The sequence below is a fragment of the Muntiacus reevesi genome, chromosome 3 (genome assembly GCF_963930625.1).
Source record: "Muntiacus reevesi chromosome 3, mMunRee1.1, whole genome shotgun sequence".
In the NCBI taxonomy this organism is placed as follows: domain Eukaryota; kingdom Metazoa; phylum Chordata; class Mammalia; order Artiodactyla; family Cervidae; genus Muntiacus; species Muntiacus reevesi.
Genome location: NC_089251.1, coordinates 263,365,070 through 263,392,238, shown reverse-complemented (window position 1 = coordinate 263,392,238; position 27,169 = coordinate 263,365,070). Strand labels below are relative to the sequence as shown.

General features: G+C 44.4%; 1 protein-coding gene across 3 annotated transcripts; it reads left to right on the top strand.

Moving 5' to 3' along the window:
• The first annotated feature begins 1,476 nt into the window (after positions 1-1,476).
• NEMP2 (nuclear envelope integral membrane protein 2) lies at positions 1,477-26,099 on the top strand. Of its 3 annotated transcripts, none has more exons than XM_065931930.1 (10): positions 1,477-1,646; positions 9,834-9,949; positions 15,004-15,126; positions 15,594-15,825; positions 15,962-16,034; positions 17,440-17,533; positions 18,351-18,465; positions 20,012-20,240; positions 23,956-24,132; positions 24,838-26,099. In XM_065931930.1, exons 1-10 carry the CDS (start codon positions 1,541-1,543, stop codon positions 24,977-24,979), a joined length of 1,407 nt encoding a protein of 468 aa, XP_065788002.1. In that variant the 5' UTR covers positions 1,477-1,540; the 3' UTR covers positions 24,980-26,099. The 3 variants fall into 3 exon arrangements, with proteins under 3 accessions (XP_065788002.1, XP_065788003.1, XP_065788004.1); XM_065931932.1 differs by lacking the exon at positions 1,477-1,646 and adding an exon at positions 3,737-3,817; XM_065931931.1 differs by lacking the exon at positions 15,004-15,126.
• The last annotated feature ends 1,070 nt before the right edge of the window (positions 26,100-27,169 follow it).

Genomic DNA, 27,169 nt, shown 5'->3' with positions numbered 1-27,169 from the left:
ATTAATGGGTTTCCAAGGCCTGAAGAGGATCTGTGCCTTAAAAAAAAAGTACAGTTTAAAGATGTTTCAGACTAGGAGTTCTCTACTCATTATTGCTATTAAAACCACTCAAGATATTTTTCCAGTTTTATTGAGATATGATTGACATATAACATTGTGCTTGTTTTAGGGGTACAACAAAGGGATTTGATAAAGTATATGTTGTAAATATAATCTGTTTAACATATACTTCCTCATAGTTGCAGGCTTTTGTTTAAATGATGAGAACTTCTAACATCTGCTGTCAGCAGTTTTCAAATATAGGGTACAGTATTGTTAACTTTAGTCACCGTTACATCCTCAGAACTTACAACTAGAAGTTTAGACCTTTTGACCACCTTCACCCAGTTCCCTCATCTCCCCACCCCTTCTCCGGCAACCAATCTATTCTCTGTATCTTTTTAAATACACACACACACACACACACACACACACAAAATCTAATTTCAAGGGGTATGTTAACATTGGTGAGAGAATGTTTTCAGTTCAGTCGCTCAGTCGTGTCCGACTCTTTGCGACCCCAAGAACCCCAGCACGCCAGGCCTCCCTGTCCATCACCAACTCCCGGAGTCCACCCAAACCCATGCCCATCGAGTGGGTGATGCCATCCAACCATCCCATCCTCTGTCGTCCCCTTCTCTTCCTGCCCCCAATTCCTCCCAGCATCAGGGTCTTTTCAAACGAGTCAGCTCTTCGCATCAAGTGACCTCGGTATTGGAGTTTCAGCTTCAGCATCAGTCTTTCCTATGAACACCCAGGACTGATCTCCGTTAGGATGGACTGGCTGGATCCCCTTGCAGTCCAAAGGACTCTCAAGAGTCTTCTTTGAGAGACTGTTTTACATGCTCTTTATACTGAAATGTGAGAAGTCAGTCTATTTAAGCAACCAAATTCCCGATTTGTTATTGTTATAAACAAAACGGAAAATGAAAGATGAATTGATTTTTATTTTTTAAATTGATTTTATTTTTTTTTAAAGTAAGGGGGTTGCTGAAGATTGGCGGCAGAAGGGTACGACAGAGGATGAGATGGTTGGATGGTATCACCAACTGGATGGACAGGCGTTTGAGCAAGCTCCAAGAGTTGGTGATGGACAGGGAAGCCCGGCGTGCTGCAGTCCGTGGGGTCCAAAGAGTCGGACACGACGGAGCGACTGAACTGAACTGAAGGGCCTTAGCCTTCCTGGGACGTCACGCAAGGGTACTCTGAACACGGAGCCCTAAAACCCCGCAGTCGGGGTCAGGGCAGGTTTCTGCACAATCCACAGACGGTCCCTTCGGGCCGCACCCTCCAGGGTGAGACCGGGCGGAGCCCGGCGGGGCGGGGGCTGGCGGCGGCCGCACTCTTCCTCCGCCGGGGGAGGCGGGCCCTCCGCCCTTCCAGCCGGCAGGCCGCGCCGCCCCCCGCCCTCCTCCTGCGCCCCGCGCCATTTCCGCTACTCTCGCCCGAGGAGCCCCGTCCCCCTCCTCCCAGGGCCGCGCGCGGCGGACCCTCGAGCGCCATGAGGCTGCGCCCCGAGACGTGCTGGCTGCTGCTCTGGCTGCCGCCTCTGGCCGCGCGGCCCGCGGGCGCCGAGCGCTGGGAAGAGGAGGCGGCAGCCGTCTCAGGTAACCGCGGGCACGGGCTGCGGGCGCGCGCACGCCGCCTCGCTCTCCGGCTCCTGTCGCCCTTCCCCGCCCGCCCGCGCCCGCCCGCGCCCGCCCGCGCCCGCCCGCGCCCGCCCGCGCCCGCCCGCGCCCGCCCAGCACCCCGGCCCGGCTTCCGGCGGCGGCGTCTCCCTCCTGGTTTAAGGCTCCCTCCGCGAGCGCGGCCGCCCTGACCGCCTGCTTGGGCTTCCCTGGACTCTGCCGGGGACTGGATTTCAGGCTTAGAGGCCGCTGCAGAGGTCATTCTGGCTCAGTTCCCATGGTTTTTTATTCCCCCCCCCCCTTTATTTTTATTAGCTGGAGGCTAATTGCCCACGTTTTACAGAGGCAACCAAAGCTCAGAGAAGTTTGGATTTGTCCAAGGACCTGAAGACAGGTCATTGTTACAGATGATCCTTGTCTCAAGGTTTTCAACACAGGACATTTGTATATATCAATTTAGGTCGAAGAATCTTTCTCTGTCTAGCTGCAACTTTGGACTCAAGATTAGGGATGGTAAAAGCTTAGCTTTAGAACTACACTGAGATTCTGCTGCCCTGACTAGTTCTTTGACGTTGAGTCAGTCAAGCCACTACTGGTCACGTATAAAAAAACACGGATAATAATATTTCACAGGATTGTTGGGATATGTGACGTGTGCACGATGCCTGGAACAGAGAAAACAGGAAATGGTAGCTGCTGCTGGTGGTGGTATGGGCTGTCTATGGAGTGCTCTCAAGATCCTGACTCTGGGCAGGGCAAGAGTTCTAAATTCAGTTCTGCTATGAGCTTAACATTTCTATTTCATTAATTTTCCCCGTTAAATCCTTTAAAAGATCTCCTGGACTTACTGTCCACTAATTTCTCTTCCTCTTTGCCCACCTTCGGTTGCAAGGGAGGCAACCGGGTTTGGGCTTATAGGTGGGGAAAGCTGCCCCCCTCTGGTAAAATTCGGATTGTGTATGAATGAAGGCAATTACCAGATTTTCAGCTGGAGTTGCCAACTCCTGGTAATCTCACAGTGAGGTACTTGGGGGGCTATTCTAGATCCGCTTTCATTGAATAGAAGTTTGTCAAGTGTTTACTTTGTACTGGGCAGTGTTAAAAGTGCTTTGATTGCGTTATCTTATTTAATACCCATAGTGGCCCTATAGGGTAGGAACCATTTATATGCCCATTTTACAGAAGAGGGCTTGGTAGTAAAAGAGGTAACCAGTATATACTGATAAAAAAAAATAAAGCACAGATCTGTCTAATAAAGAGTTTCGGAGCATGGCAGCAGCCGGAACATTGTAAGTAGCCTGGACCAGCATCCAGAACTTGGATTTCTTCTTCGGTCATTACATTCGGCCGCTCACTTGTACAATTACCTTGGTCCAGGCAGATAATCTTTAAGGGCTATAGTTTTCTCATCAGTAAAACAAAAATCTTCTGTGCTGAATGTTCTCCAATATTTTCCTTACCTTTCTCTCTTTATAAGGAAATTTTTTTTTTTTTTTTTTTTTTTTTTGGCTTTGCTGGATCTTTGTCACTGCTCAGGCTTTTCTCTAGGTGTGATGAGTGGATGCTGCTCTTCGTTGAGGTGTGCAGACTTCTCATTGTGAAGGCTTTTCTTGTTGTGGAGCACGGGCTCTAGGATACTTAGGCTTCTTTAGTTGTGGCTCATGGGCTCTAGAATGCAGGCTCAGTAGTTGTGGCTCACAGGCTTAGTTACCCTGAGGCATGTGGATTCTTCCTGTACCAGGGGTTGAACCCACATCTTCTCATTGACAGGCAGACTCTCATACACTGTGCGCGCTACCTTTTCTTTACTTTTATTTGCCTCAGTGAACCCATTATTTTTCAGGTTTTTACTGTTACCACTTTTAGTGTTGACACTGTCAACTCTATTTTGCTAATCAGATCATCTATAAATGCTTTTGATCTAAGATGTACAGGATGTCCATTGAGTTGATAAAATTCTAGCCCATAGCTAAGAAAAATGGCAACTTCTATATCCTTACCGTAACACTTGCTGTTTCAGATGGACTTTACAGCTCAAACTGAAGTGTCCTGGACAGCTGTGGTATTGGAACCCCCGGACTAGACTGTCTGGGTCTGAGAACCATTGCTGCTCAAATAGTCAGGTTTATGAGAAACTTGAAATCAAACAGGTGGTACTTCGTTATCAAAAATAGGGCCCAGCTATAATGTGAGATGCTTGGATTAGATGATACTTCCTGTTCTAGAAATCTGTCTTCAAAACACATACCCTTCCATGGAATGGAGAACATCCAGACTGAGGCCAGAACAGTTTTCTGGCTCCCCGTTTGCAGGAAAGTCAGAGGCAGGAGGGGCAGATAGTTGTCTGCCTGAGAGGAAGAGGACCTTCAAACCAAAAGTCACCAGGAGTTTGGAACCAGCAGGCAAGTTCCTTAGACGAAGTTCAGACCACTGCAATGAATTCCCAGGATTGAACCATAGTGATAGGCCATTTGAAACCACAGCTTTCAAATTCATCCCTGGGGAAGAAAATCAATACTTGCAGTTAAAATCAGACCGGAATGTGCATTTGCATGTGATAGTTTCGGTTTCATTCTCTGTGCACCTTCTTGGAGAAATGAAAATCAAGATTCATATTCAAGACAGGTTAGAAAAACAACAAGTATGGTTAATAGAGAAGTTCCTTTGTAACTTTGATACTACCTGCTAATTAGTTTGAATTTGAGCTTACAAAATAATACCCCCAAAAGGCAGTTCCTTCTGCCCTGTGAACTCTCAGTAGTTCAAGTTTATTGCTTTTTAACTCTTCTCCCTCCCTTTCCTTACCCCAAAAGAAAAGCAGTCATTTAGGCCAGATGGGGAAAGTGGCAGCCTGATTTAATAAGTGATTTTATTATTCTATTATAATTTCATCTGAAGATATTTTTTCCCATAAGGGCATGTTAGGTTAAATTTTCAGAAGGAACATTGCTGAAATATTTTTACGTTGGAGATTGTTTAAAATCTGCAAAGACGTGAAGAGTTTGTGCTTTTTATTTTTAGCATATTCCATAAGTAGGTTTAAGTACTACCTGCCCTTTTTTGAAGTTTTGACTGAATATTTTTACCTTAAAAGAAAAGGTAAGTTTAGTTTACGACAAATCTCTTTAATTTTATTTTATACCTTTAGGAAAACTAATAAATGACAGATGTAGTACGAAAGTAATTTTAAATTTATTGGTTGAAGCAAGTGATGTGAAGTGGTCTCTTTTATATTTGATATGTGGTCCTAACGTTAGATTAAATATTTTCAAATTGAGTGGTATTTTAAGTGAACTAAGGGATCTCAGTGGTAAAGGGAACCCTGACTCTAACCCTTTGGTAATTTAAAGGACTGAGCTCCGTCACAGTGGTTTGGGCACGACTGGCCTGAAACCCACTGTTCTCTGGAAGTCGGGGCTGTCGGAAGGTTCAGGAGAGCCTGCTGAGGACTGCAGGTGGTTCAGGAGGACCGTGCTCGGTGCTGGCCTTGCCGGGTCGTCACAGTCAGGATGGCACTTGGGGTAGGTCTTGCAGATGCTCCCAAGTGCTTGGGAGCTGAGGCAGGGCTGGGCCGGCCCACACTTGCAGACCATTCTCCTGACCTGAATCAGGCTTGAGGAAGTGAGTACCCAGGTTACGGGGGTGGGGGACACCCGCTGGGAAGGAGATGTGTTTCAGCTCCGGGGGAAGCAGCAGCTCTTTCTGGGCAGGTGTTACTCTCATCTGACCCAGTGAATGATTGTTATGACATTTGTATGAATCCCTGGAATAGAATCCTTATGTTTTCTGGATTGCCTTGTAAGGGCATGCTGCTGTTATTGTGGTATATTTCCATTTGCCCGATCTACCACCAGGAAGTTCCAGTGTTACCTGAATGAATGGGCAGAGACCGAGGTTGCATGAATAAATGACACCTGCAGACGTGCCCGCAGCCTCATAGCCTTGTGTCAGGGCTTGGACAGGTGACAGAGTTCAGCTGATAGTCAAGCTGGCTACAGTTTTGGTTTCCTACCCTCAGGCGGAGGTAGAGGAAGTAGAAACTGCCTAATGAAATGTCTCTAGAAGATAACTGAAAGGAGGCGAGTCCTAGGACATGACCTTTATAAATGATCTCAAATGAGAAGACCTGGTTCCCTCTAGGAAGGCAGTAGGCCAGTAGTGTTCAGAACCTTAGTTGTCAAAGTTGCTGTCTTACGCTGGTCCAACTAGTCCATGACTTAAGACTCCTTGGAGTGAATTCCCTTGGAGCGAGGGTTGCGGTTTCTCGTGGCTTGAGTTTCTAGTTCCTTAGACAGTTAGGAATTCTTGTGTGAGTTGACTGCGATGCAGTCGCCTCAGGAGACAGGTGGTAACAGTGAGAGCAGCCAGAGCATATCACGAAATGCCAGCACCTCGTCTGTGATGTCTCCTGTGCTGTGTGAATTCAGCGTCAGTCTCACCGCCAAAGCCAGACGTCGCTCTGGAGAATTCCAGGGGAGACGCTGTTTGCAGCATGCTCTTAGTAGTGGGTCTGCAGGTGTCAAAAAGCAGGGCAGCCTGCCTCTATCTGTGCTTTCCTTAATCCAGTTGAAGCCCAGGTGACATCAGAGCAAGCTCTCGTCCTCCAGCTGGGAGGTCCCTTACACAGAATGCGCTGATGTACCATGTCAAGTCCAATGACAGCAAGCGGATTCCCACCGCTTGCTTCCCGCTGCCCTCCTCTGCCTGGTGAGGAGAAATAAGATGGTTCCCAGCTCGAGGGATATTAAGGGTTGGAGCTCTCACCCTTTAGTTCAAGGCACATGGATGCTGGGGTAGGGAGAGGCGGTGGAGCCTGCGGGTTCTGTGGGTGGGATGGCCGCGGTGCAGGCTGGACAGGTGTCCAGCATCAGGTTGCTTCAAGGGGAGCCTGGAGAGCACCCTCTCTTATGGTCAGTACTGGCCAGGCTCTTGTGAAGACTGGCCACTATAGGGAAAGAGAAACTAGCCGAGATGGCGTAGTTAGGCTCTCTTGCCCCGCGTTTTGTAAATAATGATGATGTAACAGCTGAGATCACTTATAGCACTGCTTATCACAAGGTACCCAGTTAGCCACGGGCTACTTTTGTTCTGTAAGCATATATAAGCTCCACCTGAAAAAGACCTCGTGGCTGCGTTGTGGCTGCATTATGTCTGTGTCCACTGCGTTATGTCTGTGTCTGCTGGGTCAACCAGAGGAGAGAATACGGCGTGTCTGTAGGTCCTATGGCTCCTCGAGTTTTCTTCTGGCTTCCCTGCTCGTGCCTTGCCTCCCATGGGTTCAGCAAACAGTTTGCACAGTGAGATACAGCGAGACAGCCTTGCCTTCCCTAGGTCAACTCTGCATGCCCAAATAACCCACCAGTCCTCTGGAATTACAGCACGGTGTAAAAGACGAATACTTCAATGCTGGGATCCAGTAATGAACATGCCGTGTCCTGAACTTCATGAAGGGAGAGTGTCAACTAAAAATTATGTTTGTAATATGAAGAGAAGAAAGCAGAGTAAAAAGGGAGGGGTTGGAGTGTGCCGTTTCAGACAGCAGAGTCAGAGAAGGCCTTGCTGAGAAGGGGACGTCTGAGCACACAAATGTTATCTACTGGAAGGAGAAACTCTGCTAAGGTCTGGGGAAAGCAGTGGCAAGCGGAGGAAAGCTTGAGGCAGGGGCAGCTCATTGTCCTGAGGACAGGGTGACCAGTATGGCCGGAGGGAAGGCCAGAGGTGCCTGGATCCCAGGAAAGGAGAGCAGGTTTTGCTTTGAGAAGTCGTTTGGGGAGGGGGTGGTTGAGCAGGTAAACGATGCGCTCTGATTGATGTTTCTAAAAGGTCCATATGCTGGTAAGAGGATAGATTTGGGGGGGGAGGGGGGGGCGGGAATTGAGCTGGTTCTGGGAGCCAACCAGCTAGCAGTCCTTTACATTCATCCAGGTGCATGAAGCCACCATCTGGACGACAGGAGCATTTACTCCTAAAGTCAAGCTATTGCATTGCACCCAGACTGCATCATCTTGCTCTTAGATGAAGAGTTACAGATATCAAATGATTTAGGAGACAGTCTTAGGACCAAAATGAAAAAACACCTCAGTGGAAGGTAGTGTTTGCCTGTGAAGTCCAGGCTTCAGCATTTCCCCTGCCCACTAACAAGCCCGCTAGCAGTTCCCATACTTGTGTGAACTGACTCAACCTGTGAAGTAGTGGAACTCTCTGAGAGAGAGCAAGGACCCTGGGAGGACCACTGCAGAGGCCCTACAGTGGGCACACATGTGGTTTGAGGAGGAACTCTGAGGAAAGAGCAGGCCGGGGTTCACATTCTCATGATGGTCTGGACTGCTGGGGACTCCAGATCACTCTTCACCTGCCTCTCCCCCGCCTCTGAGTGCACTCCCTCCGCAGTGACAGGCAGGGATCCCCTCTTTTATTGGAGACTCCCAGCATAAAGATCTCCGCTCTAGCTGACTGATTCCACGCTGTTCCTCCCTGGTCATTACTGGTTACCCAGTCCTTCCCCAGCTTTGGTGTAGCAGGTGGTTCTGGCTTCATTTCAGATTTTCCTGGAGAAACAGCTGATCACACTCTCCTTAGAGGAGTCAGGGGTTGGCCTGTGGTTTCTCTATGTGCCCTGTTGATGTTCCGTATTTGACAGATGCAGTGGTGGTACCCTGTCCTGGGTCCAGGACTGGCTTTTGATTTTCATCTCCCTTTATTTAAATTCAACAGCAGCAGCTGCAGAGTAGAATGAACCCCATTACTTCTTAATTTGGTTGTGGCATTTACTACAGTCATTTACCATCTGTAACGCAGCACTTGTCTTCTCTCTGTTTTACTGTGTTTTGCTGTATTATATATTACATACTATATATTATATATTGCCTAGAACACACACATATGTATGTACTGCATCTGTTTTGAGCCAGACTTCTCCTGTGCTCCAGACCTGTCATCTTTACTTAGTCCCATCAACCAAGACTCAGCACATCTAGAACTGAACTCAGGCCCTTTACACTGGACAAACTTGCTTCTTCTCTTCCTTATGTGGATAAGGGGCCTCCCCGTCTCCCCGCTCACCAGAACCATCAGGTTACCTCTGAATCTCTAAGTCTGTCGATTCCACTTCCTAGGTGTTCTTTGATCTGCTCTTTCTCCCTCTAACTTAGTTCATTTCTTATTCAGATTGCTTCGGGAACCTCCACTGTTCTGCTTGCCATGTTCTTCCCCTCTGACGTTTCACATGGCTTCCAGAATGCTCTTTCCAAGACCCGACTGTGTTCTCTGTTCCCACAGATGCGTTCTCTGCCCTTCTCTCGCCTGCTCAGTGCCAGGAAGCTGGCCCCTGGGCTTCTTTGCCTTCTGGTTCCCACGGGGTCTGGCCGCTGAGAGTGGTGGGGGGGGTGGGCAGCAGTCCGATCGTGTCTGTGTTCCCTTGGATTGCTGTACTCGCAGCTCTCTCACCTCCAGTGACAGCGGGCCCCCTTTGCCATCTCAGGCCTAGGAATGTTGAAGGCTTTCTGCCGTTGTTGGTGCCTGGGAACTTCGTGTTCCTTGTTGCTGATGCCTTAACCCTGTCCACGTCTTCACTGAACTCTTCCCAGTTAAACCCTCTGGCATGTGAGCAGTTTCCTGCTGAAGCTTTGTTTACCTAAAATTCCTCAGTGCTCCGCTTTCAGCCAAAAGTCCCTGTTGCTCACTGTAGTGATAACTGCTGCTTAGCTCTCTAGCTGCCGGTGTTAAAACGTCCTCATGGATTCCCTGCGTTCCATCCTCGTGAATGGCTAGACCACTTCCATCATTCCCTTCATCTCTGTGGATCTGTGCACACTTGTCATCCCCACCCCCTGACTTCTAGGTCACTGCCTCCAACTGTGATCAGTGGTCCACTCACATTTCCTGCTCTCTGGGAAGCCTATTGAGTCCTTGTCCTCTCTTTCAAGACTGAAGACATGCCTGTTCTCTTTGCTCTTATAGTCCTTCCATCTGTCATGTGACTACTGATATTGGACTGGAATATTTTTGTCTCCCGCTAGGCTGGGAAGACTGAAGGACTATAATTACTGCATAGAAGAATTTAATGCTCATGAATTATAAAAGCAGCCATCATTAACCCTGTGAATAAAAAAGAAGATTTGGGGCAATTATATATTTAGGAAATATATTCTCTTTTCCATCTCTCAGTTTCTAGGTGTAAAACTTTGAAGGAGATGGATTTAATTAAAGCTTCTCTGTCAGACTGTTACTGCTACAATCAAAATTCCCAAGTGAAATGGAAGTATATATGGTCAACTGTGCAGGTAAGAGCTTACTTTCAAATTATGTCTTAGGAACAGAGAGTTTAAAGGTATTATTTCAAGAGTAGAAATAGACATAGAGTTTTTGTATGACATAGAGCTATTACCAGTAGGAAAGCGGCCTAGAGAATCACACGGTAGTTCAAGCAGAGGGATGTGGTAGAAATATAAACTCTCCATACTCTTCATCAGCCCTTCTCCATCCGCTCCAAGTAAATATACTATATGATGCAGTGTGCTTGCTGTTTAGACATGGCTCAGGACAACATCCTCTCACATACTTTCCAAAATAATTGCTATCTCAAACCTTTCTATATATATATATATTATAGAAATTCTGAAGTTACCTCTGATCTCACATATGGTCAAGATAGTCATCCTGGAATGCAAAGTCAAGTGGGCCTTAGGAAGCATCACTACAAACAAAGCTAGTGGAGGTGATGGAATTCCAGTTGAGCTCTTTCAAATCCTAAAAGATGATGCTGTGAAAGTGCTACACTCAATATGTCAGCAAATTTGGAAAACTCAACAGTGGCCACAGGACTGGAAAAGGTCAGTTTTCATTCTAATCCCAAAGAAAGGCAATGCCAAAGAATGCTCAGACTACCGCACAATTGCACTCATCTCACATGCTAGTAAAGTAATGCTCAAAATTCTCCAACCCAGGCTTCAATAGTACGTGAACCGTGAACTTCCAGATGTTCAAGCTGGATTTAGAAAAGGCAGAGGAACCAGAGGTCAAATTGCCAACATCTGTTGGATCATAAAAAAACCAAGAGAGTTCCAGAAAAACATCTACTTCTGCTTTATTGACTACGCCAAAGCCTTTGACTATGTGGATTACAACAAACTGTGGAAAAATCTTCAAGAGTTGGGAATACCAGACCACCTAACCTGCCTCTTGAGAAATCTGTATGCAGATCAAGAAGCAACATTTAGAACTGGACATGGAAAAACAGACTGGTTCCAAATAGGAAAGGAGTATGTCAAGACTGTATATTGTCACCCTGCTTATTTAACTTATATGCAGAGTACATCATGAGAAACACTGGGCTGGAAGAAGCACAAGCTGGAATCAAGATTGCCAGGAGAAATAGCAATAACCTTAGATACGCAGATGACACCACCCTTATGGCAGAAAGTGAAGAAGAGCTAAAGAGCCTCTTGATGAAAGTGAAAGAGGAGAGTGAAAAAGTTGGCTTAAAATTCAACATTCAGAAAACTAAGATCATGGCATCTGGTCCCATCAGTTCGTGGCAAATAGGTGGGGAAACAGTGGCTGACTATTTTTTGGGGCTCCAAACTCGCTGCAGATGATGACTGTAGCCATGAAATTAAAAGACACTTGCTCCTTGGAAGAAAAGTTATGACCAACCTAGACAGCATATTAAAAAGCAGAGACATTACTTTGCCAACAAAGGTTCATCTAGTCAAAGCTGTGGTTTTTCCAGTGGTCATGAATGGATGTGAGAGTTGGACTATAAAGAAAGCAGAGCACCGAAGAATTGGTGCTTTTGAACTGTGGTGTTGGAGAAGACTCTTGAGAGTCCCTTGGACTGCAAGGAGATCCAACCAGTCCATCCTAAAGGAAATCAGTCCTGAATGTTCATTGGAAGGACTGATGCTGAAGCTGAAACTCCAATACCGAGGCCATCTGATGCAAAGAATTGACTCATTTGAGAAGACCCTGATGCTGGGAATGATTGAAGGCGGGAGGAGAGGGGACGACAGAGGCTGAGATGGTTGGATGGCATCACTGACTCAATGGACATGAGTTTGAGTAAATTCTGGGAGTTGGTAATGGCCAGGGAGGCCTGGCATGCTGCAGTCCATGGGGTCGCAACGAGTTGGATGCAACTGACCTAAACTGAAGTGCCAGGAATTATTCTAAGCTCTCAGGATCCATAAGTGGGCAAAATGGATCTCTGTCCCTGTGATGTTAACACTCTCAGGAATGTGGGGGTAGCTGGGGCGGTGGGGCAGGGTTCGCCATGTGTGTAAAAGAGGAGATAATTATAAAACTGCTAAGTGCTATGAAGAAAGAAAATGTAGAGTAAGATAAGTAGAACGACAGAAGCAGGGGCAAGTTGCAGTATTGAAAAGAGCGGTTGGGGGAGTTCTCATCGGAAAGGTGACATTCGAGTGCACTTTCAGTGATGTGAGTCACCCAGCAGGAAATCTGAGGAAGGTATTCTCAGCTGGGGCAGAGCTGGGACATCATCTGCGTCGGTGGGCACATGACCTGCTTTGTACCGTTCCTGATAACTTAACACCACTTTGGTCACTTAAGGTGGTGTCTGTCGGTTTGCAGTTTTACTGCTACAAAATGACTATTTTCACCTCTGGCATGAATGAATATTTTGAGGGGATAATTTGAGACTAGGCATATATTCTGTTGCTCGTCAAACTTTCACCCTCTAGTTTTATTATCCATTGATGACGCTTGCCTAAATCAGTTATCATCACAGTGTTTATCAAATGGTGCTTTTCTAATTCCATTATTCCTTCGACAGCCATTGGCATTCTTCTGTAAGGAAGAATTTACTTCTCCAATTTATTTAGAGCCCTATAGTCTCGTGGATTGCCAGTTCATTCACTGGACTACAGTTCATTACTTCTGTTGTTTATTTTCATATTTATCTTGTCCTGGATTTGGCCAGTAAGAGCCCCTTCAAACTAGCTCCTGTGACTTTCACCTTGTGTTTATCATTATTTGAGCAGTTCTTTACCTTCTGGCAAATAATATGTTCCCTGGCTTACCCTGTGATTTCTTAGACCCAGCTCTGGAGTCGTACATTTTCTGAGGAGTCTAAGTGTTAGGTATTACTACTGGGTATCATTGTCAAATGTGTGTGTACACACACATACACATCCGTACTCCTGTACACATAACTCTTCCTTCCTTCCTATCTGTCTGTCAAAAACCATGCATTCTTACCTCTCCAGTACCACTGGATTCATTCTAGTCTTCGTCCTTTCCGTCTCTGTAGCTCTCTTCTCGGATTGTGAGAAACCTGGTTTCCATTATCCTCAGTATATTGATTTATTTTCCTATTCCTGGAGTAATTTCAGAGTTGCTAAGCCATACTGTTGTGAAAAGCAAGCCTAGTAACAAGAACTCAGCATTTGTTTACAAGGTCTTATCCTCATAGTTTGCACCATCTAAATACTAATGGGGTTACAAATCTAAATTAAATACTGTGCTCAAAAGTTACTTGGGTTCATGCATTCCCACCCATCTCCCTTAAATCTGGTTATATTATTCATTTGGGATACATTTGTTCTTATTTGTTACTATTTCAGAGTTTTTCCTCATCCTAGTGGATTTTATTGTCTTTTTTTTTTTTAGCGTGTACAATGTTCAAGTCAAAAGGGTACAATATTAAAGGCCCAAAAGTCATAACTACACAAAGATGTTCTCAGAGAAGTGTCCCTCCATCTCATCCCTCTAACTCTTTCCCACTCGATACATGTAGGGAATCAGTTTTCTTCTCTTTCCTGTGTTTCTTTTTGCAGAAGAAGCAGTGAGGCATATTTATAGATCATGCTTAAAGCCATGAGGCTAAGCAGTGAGTTTAGATGGAGAAAAGGAAAGGACCAATGACCGAGACTGGGCCAGTTTGCTATTAGGAGATCGGGGGGATGCGGCAGAGGAGAGAGAGAAGGATGAGCAGGGTGGGGAGGTACCCCGCAAGTCCCAGGAAGTGCAGCAGGGACGGGGGGTGAGGGCCCAGCCGTGCCGGACTCTGTGGACGGATCAGGACGCTGACCATTCGGTTTAGCAACATGGAGGTCGCTGGTGACCTTGTCAGGGGCAGCCTGTTGGGAACGAAAGGCTGATTGAAGTGGCTAAAGACAGAAAGAGGAGAGAGGAACTGGAGAATGCAGAAGAATTTTATTGCAGCGGGAAGCGGGGAAAAGGGGTGATGGCTGGAGGGTGAAAGGAAGTCAATAGAAGGTTTTCATGTGTGTATTTTTTTTAAATGAGGAAAATACTGGTGTGTCTATAAGCTGACGGGAATGGTCTAGTAAAGTGGGAGGAGGTTCTGGTGGGATGTCCTTGAGCAGCCGAGTGGGTCGGATCCAGGGCACAGGTTGGGAGTTTATCTTTAGAATGGAGCATGTCAGTCTCCTTGTGGTGGGAATTTCCTCTGAAATGCACAAGCTGGAAGCAGCGCATGTGCCCGCAGTGCTGACACGTGGGGAGATAACGGGGATAGGAGCCCGTCGGGTTCTCTTGGATCTCTTCCGTTCTCTGTGAAGTTGGAAGGATCCTCCGCCAAGAGTGAGGAGGGGAGGAGTTACTGGGGTATTGAAGACAGAGAAGCTGTGAGGTTGGGGTTGAAGAGAAGGGAAGAGTGGCTGGACAGGAATGTGTGGTGTGATGGCAGGCAGCCCTCTCTGGCCCCACTTCAGGTCCCCAGACACGGGTGGGAAGAGAGCCCTGCTGGTTTTTCCAGCACAGTGGTGCGAATGCACAAGTGGGACAGGTGGAGGGTTGAATTTTGCGAGTGAGGATGACAGAGCAGGAGGGGTACAGACAAGGATACATGTGAGGGATTGTTTCATGGTGACTGATCATGGAACTCAGCTGGAAAAGAAGGGGCTGAGGCCATCCAGGGTGGGGAGGAGGGGAAAGATGCTTGATCAGTGCTGGGGTCCATACTTGCTGGCGTCTGGGAGTCAGCGGGGCACACTGGAAAGATAGGAGGTGGTGGTTGTCTACTGGGGTGCATTTCATGCAGCCTATATTTGGGGCTGCAGTTTGGGACTGACGAGATCTAGTGTGTGGCCGCCAGAATGATTACCTGAGGTGTGTGGAGAACAGGAGCTGTAAGAGGGGAGAAGTTCGGGGAACCAAGAAGCCAGGATATTGGAAGGACAGGATGTGTATATTATGTAAATTTAATCCCAGAGACATATAACAGGAAGTAGTATTTGGAGAGTGACGGTGAGCCAAGAGCTGAAGCCCCAAGAGGTTTGGGGTGGAGGTAGATTGTGGGTGATGCCACCTGATGCCTGAGATTCAGGGCTGGTGCTCTCACTCCCCTTTTCAGGCGCGCCCTCTCCTTGGACACAGAAGAAAGAGGGATAAAGGCAGCAGCAGAGTGTCGTTTAATGGTCCCTGGGCTGTTGGCCTCTGCTTGGCATTATGGATGGCGCTTTGCTGCGAGAGTTGGGTAGGACCTGGGGTTGGGTCCGTCTTCAGAGGACATGGTGACAGAAGCCTGAAGCACATATGCTCAGCTGATCCGGAAGATAGAAATGTTTTTTCTCAATCACAGTGGAAACCGTGGAGAGATAAATCCTCTTCTCTTGAGGTTTATAACCCAGTAGTTTGCTGCCCATTATTTCCTCTCATCTGTTTGCATGTGGCCTTTGGTCACAGTAACCTGCTGGAAGAGGGTGTTAAATAAACCACAACTCGGGGAGAAACATCCGCTCTCAGAAGTGTCTGTGCTCCCGTATGTGTTGACTAAACCCAGAAAGCCAGGTCCGTCCGTGGGATCAGAACGTGACCAAGTTCTCTGAGTGTTCTTTACTCAGCCAGTTCTGGGCTCGCTCTCTTCCTTTGCTCATGATTTTAAGAAGCTGATAAGAAGTTTTAACTTCACTGTTTGTGAATTTGTTGATTCTCGTTTCATAGGTGAAAATCACCAGTTCAGGCCTGCTCAGTGTTGTATATATCACAGAAAGGTATAATTGCCAGTATCCAGAAACCATTCTATCCATCATCAAATGTATGATTCATAACTTTTGGACACCAGAGGAGTCTAATGATATAACCATAATCATCCATCCATATGGAGAGACTGTCTGTTTCTCTGTGAAGCCAGCCAGGAAGACATTTATCTATACAATAAGTGTGAAACAAAACAGTAAGTCTGTTTTTATTACACTTGATTTTCTGGGTTCAGCTTTTCTGGAGTGACATTTCAAGTAAGTTGACTGTCTTTCACTAACTACATTAACACAAAATCTTTGTTGTGTGTCTGTGTTTTTTTTTTGCTCCAGTTGTGGATTTCAAACTGTTCTTTGTATTTGTGGTGGGCATCCTCCTCTTCTTTTATGCAAAGACCTTGAGTCAGTAAGTATTCATTTTTACTTTCTTAATTTTGTGAGTCAAAAAGAGTAGAACAGGAGGATTGCCTGGTGATCCCGTGGTTAGGACTCTGGGCTCTCACTGTCAAGGGCCAGAGTTCAATCCCTGGTCAAGGAACTGAGATGGCATAAGCCACAGGGCATAGCCGGGAAGAAAAAAAAAAAAAGAGTAGGACCCTTTTGACCTTGTGCTAAATATTTCCATACTAGTTGTAGCTCTTGCTTTAGGTTTTCCCAACAACAGGTCTCAAGATAGTTTTGAAAAAGTTTTTAAAACCAGCGAGAGTTTTAGGTTTTCCCAACAACAGGTCTCAAGATAGTTTTGAAAAAGTTTTTAAAACCAGCGAGAGTTATTTGTATAACATGGTATGTTCTGGTTACATGGTGCTTTCACATGCATTATTTTGTATCATGTATCAGTATACGTTGTTTTAACTGATTTGTTTCCCTTAAAAACTATGCGAGCTCTGGATTAGTATTCGCATTTTATGGATGAGAAAACCAACATCCTTCATTACAAGGCTAGTCTTGCCAGGGCTGAAATTCACACTCAGGTTTTCTGATGCCATGCCTTTCTCTCTTGTATTTGTACTACCTCCTAGATTTGTGACTCTGATATGGAAGGTTGAATTTAAGATATTTTCCTGATGTTTTGTTTCTTATAACTTCTTTTTTGAAAAATTTCTTTTCAATAATATTTTACTTCTTGACTTGCTATTCTGGACATTGTTTATTTTTGAGCTTTTTGTTAGAGTTTAAGAGTGTGTCTTTAATGTCCTCCGTGGTTTTAATAAACTATATGTTGCTTGCATAAACTGAAGAGTAAAGCTTGGACTCCAAGGAGCTGGGCTGCAAGCCTAATTCCTCCCAACTGGCAGATACTGATTTGAGGAAAGTGTTTAACTTTTTGGCGCCTTTTTCCTGCCATGTAAAATTGAGACATGGTTAGCTATTGCCCATGGAGTAGGAAATGGCACCCCACTCCAGTATTCTTGCCTGGAAAATCCTCGCAGGCTACAGTCCATGGGATTGCAAGAGAGTTGGACATGAGTGAGCAATTGAGCACACATGTAGCTCCTATACAGGGCTATTGTGAATGCATGTACAACTCTCGGACACGTGCCTGCCACATGATAGGCGCGCCAGTAATTACTATTGGACCAGATTGTGAACACAGAAGATAACTCAGACTTTCTGTTCTGAGTCAGTGGCAAGCTATTTACCATAAATTTCAAGTAGAGATTTCACTTTTTAAGAGTATAGGACATAATTAAAGCTGCCATCTTAGTTTTTGCTCTTAATATTCTTTATGGCTTCTGTCAAATTCAGCATTTCTGATACTGAAAGTGTGACTTGGCATTTACATGGCTTTTTTCTGGTCGTCTTGACAGAAGCCCTGCTTTCTTCTACTCTTCGGGGACTGTGCTAGGTGTTCTAATGACATTAGTCTTTGTCCTGTTGCTGGTGAAAAAGTTCATTCCTAAGGTAGGTATATCAAGTACAGATGAATTAAAAAATGGAAATCATGATCTCATAAATATGAAAAATTGATTAAAATTAATTCATGTTTATTATGACAGTTCCTAATTTCTACATTGTATAAACTGGCTTAAATTGTGTCTTTTCTTAGAGATTCTATTTTCATTTGTTACAATGTGTAGGTTTCAGTATTACATTTTCGCCATACTTTTTTTGAGACCCTTTTTATTTTCTAGATAGTGCATCTTTCTTATGAGTGGTGGGGACTCATCCTATGCTGAATGAAAATTTCTCTTGGCATAGTTGAGGAATGTCATGATGCTGAACCACCAGGGCCTTGAATAACAACGTTGCAACACCTAGGGATTTCTTCACCATTATTAGTTCCCCCAGAGCACCTTCAGTAAAAGAATGGCCTACACCTAGTTGAGGATACCCATGTATCAGTTCATGATGCTAACGTTGCGTTTACTCTGATGAAAGCTCAAACACCAGCATTATTTTGAGATGAATTTATTCTTTAGAACAGTGTTTCTGCAACTGTAATGTACATGCAGGTCACCTGGGGTCTTACTGAAGCACAGTCCCTGACTCAGGAGTCTGCTGTGGGCCTGAGAGTCTTAGTCCCGCCAGATTCCTACTGACGTTGAAGCTGCTGGTGCGTGGATCATACCTCTAGTGAGACTCGAGAAGAGGGTCTTGTCTTGACTTCAGTGTAGTTTGATATACAGATTTCAAATACAAAGGGTTTTATTTGTTTACTTCTACTTTTATGAGAGTGAATGAACCAAAACCCATGTGATTTATTTTCTTCCACACACAGTATAGCACCTTTTGGGCTCTAATGCTCGGTTGTTGGTTTGCTTCACTTTATGTTGTGGGGCAACTGATGGAAGAGCTGAAGAGACTGTGGTATGAAAGCAGAATATGTGTATTAGGTAGGTAACGATTTAAAAAATACAGTCTGTTATTGGTAAAGCGAAAAGTACAGCCAGGGGCCTTCTCTTGACATACGCTCCGGCATTCAGATTTTCATTTTGAACTAAGGAGAAGAATTGTTAAAAATAACATTTTATTCCCATAGTTGGTGGTTTCAGTTCATCAGATATCATTGTAGACTATTTCTCTTTGACATTCTTCCTAGTTTTCTACTCTGATGTTCAAAAGAGCAAAGCAGTATTTGCTCTTTTTGACTGAATATGTTTTTAAATTGCAGTTAAGCTCTAACCACCTCTAAATTGTAATGAAAAAATTGCTCTAAAATGTGGCTCTTTATTTCTTTTTCTTAATGTATTTATTACAAAAGGTAAGAAATTATAAATATAAATGACCAATGAAAACTTGACTTTTAGAAACAGAGAGGCTTGTTCTTGTCATTTAAAAGAACAAAAATATCTCAACTTTTTAGAGTTTTAATTGGGAAATAACAGAGAATGGGAGAATCCATTTTCTCCTGTTAGTACCCAATTTCTCATATAAGTACACCCACCCAAAGCAAAAGCAACCGATTTTTGTTTCATTTGAAGCTTTTATGTTTTTAGTCCATTTTTCTCTTTATATTAAAGTATTTTCAAAGTAAATTATTGCTGTTACGGTGTGTTTCTTTAAGTACTTGACTTAACAGTTCTATAAGGCGAGAACATTTTCCTCTATAGTTCAATTACTAAATCTTAAAAAATTAATATATAAGATTATCTGTTATCTAAGCCATGTTCAAATTTCCTAAGCATCCTTGATGTTTGGTTTTATAAGGTAGGATATAGTCCAGAATGACATTTTGCATATGTTGTGTCCCATAAGTCTCGTTTAATCCTTAATAGGTTTCTGGTTTTGGGTTTTTTCCCCATCTCAGTGATATACTGAAGAGACCAGGTTAGTTGTCCTACAGAATTTTCCACTTTCTGGATTTCTCTGATTATTCCTTTGTGGTATAATTTAACTTGTTTCTCTCCTACATCTTATATAAGCTGGAAATTAGGCCTTGAGACTTGCTTAGATAGAAATGAAATGCCTGGTGAGCACCTAAGAGGTGACGTGCTCTCGACATTGGATCACCACTTGTCCCTCTGTTAGTAGGACAGAAACAGCCCCAGATTGCAAGGGTGACAGCCCGATCCCTCCACCATAAAATCACACTGTGATTTAGTGATTAGAAAATTAAAAACAGGTTTTGTGGCAGACTATGACGTACACTAAGGCTTATTCCTGACCAAAGCAGCTGTGATCTGCCCTCTACGACTCTGGGCCAGAAAACAGGTATACTTATATATTATAATAATGTTTTATTATGCATCCTTAAGTACTGCAGAGTCCACCTAGCAGCTCACAGGGGAGGAATAACTAGCTCTAAATGCATTTTTCAGCTTCATTGGGGAAAGAAAAATGCAGGTGTTCTGATATGTTCTTAGCTCTAAGTCTGCCAGGTTTTTCCCATAACTTTGCAAATTTGGCGTTAAGTTATTTTACATCTTTCTGCTCTTACAGGCTACGTCTTGACACTTGGCTGTGTCAGCTTTGCTGTTTGCTACAAGCACGGGCCCCTGGTGGAGGAGAGGAGCGTGGTGCTCCTGGCGTGGCTGCTGCGGCTTCTGTCCCTGCTCCTGGTGTACGCGGGGGTGTCCGCGCCCCAGTTCGCCTACACGGCCGCCCTGCTCCTCACCCTGTCATCCGGGAGTCGGCGCTATCTGCGGAGCGCGCTCGCCTGTGTCGGGAGGTGTGTAGCTTCCTGTCTTTCCTCCATCATAAGTTCGATGTTTTGAGTTCTGGTTTTATTTATTCTTTGGGGGAATTTTTTGGACATGTCCTACTTGATATCACAATTCACTCCTCTTCATCTGGAGATTTCAGATTTCCCTCTGAGAAGGGGGTAGTTAGAGAATGTAAGCGCCTGATCCAAACTCCATTGCTAGCTGTTGTTAATCTTCCAGAGCCACCAGTTACCAGGTAATGACAGCTCACCCAGAATTCACTGAAATCAGTGACAAAATTACTTGGGCATGGTGTCACCTAACTTTTCTACTTTCATTCTACATTTCCTTTCTTTTGGGGCTATTTGTTGTGCTTACGAGATACAAGGGAACAGAATTGAATAACAAATTGTTGAAAGTTATAATTTATATAATCAGGACTTTCTTTTTTCTTAGGTTTTAAGATAAGGCTTAAATGTCCTTAAGCCATGGAGTCTGAGCACCTGTTTTTGTGCTGGGTGCACAGGTGAAGGAGACGGCCCCTACCCTGGAGGTGTACTTGCTGAGACATAGGCATATTGTTGCTAGAGCAAGTGTTCAAATAGGCCTGCCCGGGAAGTATGCACGCTTAGTCACTGTCGTGTCCAGCTCTTTGCGATCCCATGGACTGTAGCCCGCCAGGCTCCTCTGTGCATGGGATTCTCCAGGAAAGAATACTGGAGTGGGTTGCCATTTCTTCCTCCAGGGGATCTTCCCGATCCAGGAATTGAACCCAGGTCTCCTGTAACGCAGGCAGATTCGTTACCACTGAGCCATTGGAGAAACCCACCCAGAAAGCGTAGCATGTAGAAAAAGTTCAGGAAAGTTCTTGAGAAGAGACTAATGGGCTGAATCCTAATGAATCAAAATAGCCAGATGAATAAATGTAGGAAAGGCCTTCCTGAGAGGGAGAAAGCCCAGTTTGCTACCATCCCAGAGCAGGCGAGCGAGGTGGGTGTCCGCCAGGATGTGGAGGCCTCGCAGGCAGTGCTGGAGAATCTAATCTGATCCTGTACGTGGTGGAGGCGCTGCCCTTTCTGCATTTCCAGCAGTGCACTCTGACTGCTGCCCAGACAGGAGTTAGAAGTCAAATGCTTGGGGCCCCAGAAGGTACTGAGTGAAGGATTCTGAGCAGAGGGAAGGCAGTGGTGAGGACTGTGGAAAGTTCTGCAACATTGCCCCAGTGAAATGGGGTCAGTTACCACTCAGCTTGAGCTCATGATTGCCATGTGAGAATATGGGCCTTGCCAGATCTCCTCGTTTTCTAGAAAAGTTGGGAACATGGATGGAATTTGTCAAGTCTTAGGATTTTTAAATGTTGGCAACTAATATGAAAATGAAAACACAGTCAACAAGCCAGAATCCAAGCAGAAACCACAGTCACTCCTTGGGTGGTGGGATGGGGCCTGTCTGTCTTCAGGTGCAGAGGGTGGAGGTTAAGGGCAGGTTTGGGGGCAGGAGACCAGTCATCAGATGTCACAGTGGCCCAGGCAAGAGGGGAGGAGGGCCTGGAGCAGGGCGGTGAGATCAAGGCGAGAAGAGGGAGTTAGTGAATATTTACGAGGTAAGCTTGACTGTGAGAGGGGAGCCTCTGACAGCTGATGGTTTATGGATCTGCTGACTCCACGGGTGGTGACGTCACAGGGCTGAAAAGGCACCAGAGACGGGGCAGGGCCGCTCTGCAGGGGATGTTGGCAAGGCTGATGCCAGCTGCTTCTCTCTGCCCTGTCTCAGAGGCAGACAGGGACTCGGGCTCTCCGAGTTCCCTCTGCCACGAGGGCACTGGCCACTGCACACCCTTCAGGCCTCTAGTCCCTTGTCTGGCTTGTGGCCTGAGGAACCCAAGAGAATTCCTTCCACTTTCCTTGTCAACATCCACTACCCTGCCAAGAGCCAAGTGTGTTCTGTTACCTGCACGGTGATCCTTTTATGCATTTGCTGTGCATTCTCTTGAACACAGACCTAATGATCAAAATGTACTGTAACTTTCTCAACTGTTCATATTGCTGGTGAGTAATTTTGTGAAGCATTAGGAAATAAAATAGGAACTTATAGGTTAAATAATAAGCCAAAGAAATAATACTTTGATTGTATAGTACTTTCTAGTTTACAAAGAGCTGTTTGAATACATTTTGATAACATATGGTAGTTATTATTTTATCTCTGTAGAACACTTACTGTAGGCTGTTCACTGTGCTAAGCATCTGACACAAAGTAATGTTTTTCATTGTCCAGTGACCTCCTGAGGTTGATGATGTTGCTTTCATTTTTCTTTCATGTGAGCAACATGAGGCTCAGAACTGTGAGGCGCAGTTTGCACAGTGGGTGAACCTCACCACTGAAACTGTATGCCCGTCTTCTGCTCAGAGCCCCGCATTTTCCTCCATGGAGACCAGGCTAGGTGTTCAGAAAAGGAGGAGGAAATAATGTCAGTGGTTCCCTAATCCAGCTTATCAACCACCAGATGATCTGTAAAAGTTTAATGATTTTCAGGCCCCAAACCTCAAGAAAACATATATTAAAACACCTCCTGGTGATTTTGTTGCTCATTTGTATTTGGGAATCTCTGGTTAAATTTTAAACCACCTAAAACATTTTTTTAAAACTCACTGATAAGTACACATGTTAAAACCTCTTCATCATTACCGCTCTCTATGAGATTCTTCTCTCTAGGACTTTTTTGATTGGAAAAAAGTTCCAATCGTGAGCCCCTCCATATGTAGCAAAAGAATAATGATTTTAATATTATGAATTACTGTGTGTACGTGACCCTTGTAAAGTGTGTTTACTTCTTCTGAGATTAGTCAGCGTCTCCACCACTAGATGGAGGCCATACCCCACAGATCTTCCCAGCTTCTCTGTTTAGACTCAGTGGCGAGTGATTCTGCTGGGTCTCCATAAAACGGACCACCAGCCCAGGTGGGATACATGAGTCAGGTGCTCGGGCCTGGTGCACTGGGAGGACCCTGAGGAGTCGGGTGGGGAGGGAAGTGGGAGGGGGGATCGGGATGGGGAATACATGTAACTATATGGCTGATTCATGTCAATGTATGACAAAACCCACTGAAATGTTGTAAAGTGATTGGCCTCCAACTAATAAAATAATATTAAAAAAAAAAAAAAAAAAAAAAAAAAAAAAAAAAAAAAAAGGACATCTCAAAGGTTTGCTGCTGTTGATACCCAAGAAAATCAGCAGGGCAGGCAAAAAGAAGCCAGGTTTTTAATTGCCTGATTTGAAATCACCAAGGAAGAAAAATACAATTATGTCTCTATCAGAAATTGATCCTCAGGACTTCTTGGTGATTCAGTTGGCTAAAGCTTTACACTTCAATGCTGGAACCCCAAGTTCAGTCCCTGGTTGGGGAACTAGATCCTGCATGCCACAACTAAGTCTGCATGCCACAGCTAAAGATCCCGTGGGCTGCAATGAAGATGCCACAGCCAAATAAATTTTAAAAAAAGGATCCTCAGTGCCTTAAGATATTATTTCAGCTGGTCCAGGAAGAGGGGGAATGTACAGTTAGGCCCAAATTACACGTTCTATAAACCTCAATTGGGATAACAATAGAAATAAGTATAGTATGATATAGAGGAAGTTAAGAATTATTATTTTCTAAGAAATGTAATTTTATAAATCTGAAGAGTTGAATTGAGCAACCAGATATGGCCAGGAATCTAGCAACCAAATGCTGCCTGTTTTAGGAAAATGAAGAAATGGTTTACATCAGAGAAGCCGGAGGTGAAGTTTCTTACTGAAGACGAATACAGGGAACAAGCTGATGCCGCCACAACCTGCTCTCTGGAGGAGCTCCGCCAGGCCTGCCGCAGCCCCGGCTTCCCGTCCTGGCTGGCTGTCTCCAGGCTCCAGGAACCGAAAAAGTAAGCCTCGCCCCACTGCCCACACCACAGCTGGGTCGCAGTTACCCTGGAAATAACGTGACAGTTTGGATCAGGTACTTAAGGCCAGAAACAGACAGCTTCCCGGGTAACGTGACATGGAAGCTGTCAGAGCTTCCTTTGCTGCAGCGCTCTGATGCAGTGTAGAACAGCCAGGGCTGGAGTAAATGTTGATCTGATGTATTGTATCAGGAAGGCCATAAAGACCACTCAGAGGAGAAGGGAGATAGAATGGGATGCGTCGTCTGCTTCTCGTGCTTTAGGGGTGGAAACTCATTTATAAAGTTCACCAAGAAAGAAATCTCTGCCCTAGCCTCTTTTCTTTACTGTTTTTCCTTCTTCATTGCTTTATCCAAATAGCAGTGCCCTCAACTTAAAAATTGAAGCGGGGAAGACACTAAAGTAATGAATAAATAATACATTTAATAAGAGAGAAAAGGAATTAGGAAACAGGAGTGGGTATATTTAGCAGCACCTGGTGCTTCCAAGTCTGCCTACTTCTTGATCCTTTCCCGAATGTCTGGAGGAGCACATAAGCCATCCCTGTTTTTACACCCACTGTGCAAATGCCATCCTCTACTGATGCAAAGACAAATTTAATTAAAGGGGATAAGTAGCCAGGGAACATGTTATCTTCCAAATAAAGCTTTCCGTGATAACATTAACTTTATTTAAAACAAATACTAGGTTTGCAGACTTTGTTCTCGGAGGAAGCCACTTGTCGCCTGAAGAAGTGAGGCTCCATGAAGAACAATATGGCCTTGGGGGTGCCTTCTTGGAAGAGCAGCTCTTTAACCTGAGGACTCGTGACAGTCTGCCTGCACAGTGACTTCATCCTGGACAAGGAAGTGAGGATGGGCAGGGATCCTGTGAAAGGTGGGCAGAACTGTTCCAAGGAACAGTGGCCAAAGCATTTGCTACAGAGAAACATCAAACCACCATACTGGAAAGGAAAGCTAAACTATATTGAAGATAACTGATCCTTCTTGTTCAGTTCTGTGTGTTGTGCTGTAGGTGGCCGCCGAGATTGTGTGACGGTCATCATCTCTTTCCTTGAATGAAGACTCTCGTTAGGAACAAGGGAATCGTGTTGATCTTCAAAGGACCAATTAATGTGAATAAGTTCCTTGTCAACTCCAGGGCATTAAAGCTACTCTTAAACCCCAGAACCTGCAACAAAATAGTGCATTGCTCTTCCTGCGTGTTATCAGTGTAAGGACTGGAAGAGACCTGGGATATGCTGGACCAATGTTTTCCTAAGTGTAATCCACAGGATGCTAAAGTGTTAGCAGGTAAGGGATCCTGAGGTCAACCAAGATGGATACACGATTAGACAAACATTCTGCAGGACTTCTCAGAGCCTTTAGTCATGCTAATGCATGTTGTGTGAACCTCCTGAAGAGGAGAAATGGTGTGTAGCAGTCTCTGACTTAATTTGAAAACAGAACCCTTCTTTATGAGATTAATATTCCTTGGACAGAATGTTCAGAAAATGCTGATGTTGAAGGAATGGAGGCTTGAAAAAGTTAAATAACTTGTCCAAGACCACAGAGAATTTTAGAGGCAGCCCTGGGACTTGAACTCCTGCCCTACTGTTTCCTGTGGTTCAGGTAGAAGAAGAGACCTTTAGAAGCAAGCTGAGGGGCCATCTCTCCACAGCCTTGGGTCTCAGAGTATTGCTGACTTATTTTTTTACTTTTTAATAATACCAACTAACTGATGACTGCAATAAAGAGAAACATTTCCTACGGTTATATTTTAAAGTTTTGACAAGACTTTTATAGACATGTATAAAGATGAAGAGTTAGAATTACTTTCTAAATTTTTGTGTGTGTGTGTGGAAATTGTTAAACTACTTTTTGTATTTCTTTGTATGTTGAAATTTAACCTCAAGTTTACTGGCCTGTTTTTTAAAATTGTGTAATTATATATAACAATTTCCTACAAAACAGATTTGTGTTCTTCCTTATAGAGAACAAATCTTTCTTCTTCTTGATTCATGGTGTTAATTCTGGAGTGAAGTGAGGGACTGATCGTGAGCTTTGACCCTGTGGAAAAGAGGCCAGAAGATAGGTCTGAGGAAAGATCTGAACATGGCAGAACAACCGAAGGGTTAAGATGTTGTTGAATTCATTCTCTTTAAGAATCAAATATGGACTCTTTTGCTGTTGGGGGAGTATGAAGAGTAGCAGCGTAAAGAATAAGGCACCTCCCATCTCTCATCTGCGTTGAGTACAGGGGTCCTGCCCCTCGCAGGTGGTTGGCATGGGTTCTCTGCCTCATGCCACCATGGGTGCATAGTTGTGGAGCCCAAGGAACCTTTGCTGTGTTCCTACTTCCACCAGCTGCCTCATAAAAGCTCACTGTTGTTAGCAAATTGGACTGTTTGACACCAACATATGTGGGTGAGATGTAGTATAGGTGGCCATGTTTAAATAATCGTATTATTTTTTAAAGGTTTTAAAACATATACCACAAAAATTGCTTTGTGAACTAGTTGTTTAGTTTGCCAGTAATACTTAGGGGGCTGAATTACAAGAGAGTGTCCATCTGACATTTAGGACAGTATTTGAATTCATGACTTTTTTTTTTTTAATCTAGGAATTTAAGAAATTTTAGATTTTAAGAGGTTTGGAATAGTTGATATTTAAACATTTGAAAGAGTTAAGACCCCCAGAATGGCATCAAGAAAAGACAAAGGATCTTATATTTTTCTGTATGTGATTATTCTCCAGAGTTTAGAGAAGTACAATGTTTTAATCACTTTTTTTTTTTTTTTTGGTCCACCTGAAAGAGGGATCCTATGCAAGAATAACATAATGGATGTGGAATTTTGAAGACACTTGCAATGAGACAGGAATTTTTAGCTGACCCTAAGAGCCAGATACTTTCTGTATTTTCTTTATTTCCTCTTTTACATAAATATTTTTAATAACGGTTTTATTGAGATATAATTTATATACCATATAGTTCATCTGTTTAGAGTGTACAATTCATGATTCTTAATATATTTAGAGTT

What these genes read in the sequence shown, in the direction of transcription:
- NEMP2 (XM_065931930.1), top strand. Translation starts at nt 1,541, where the DNA reads ATGAGGCTGCGCCCCGAGACGTGCTGGCTGCTGCTCTGGCTGCCGCCT. An exon ending in TGAAAAAGTTCATTCCTAAG is followed by an intron (nt 17,534 to 18,350) that starts GTAGGTATATCA and finishes TTCCACACACAG; the next exon opens with TATAGCACCTTTTGGGCTCT. An exon ending in GCGCTCGCCTGTGTCGGGAG is followed by an intron (nt 20,241 to 23,955) that starts GTGTGTAGCTTC and finishes TGCCTGTTTTAG; the next exon opens with GAAAATGAAGAAATGGTTTA.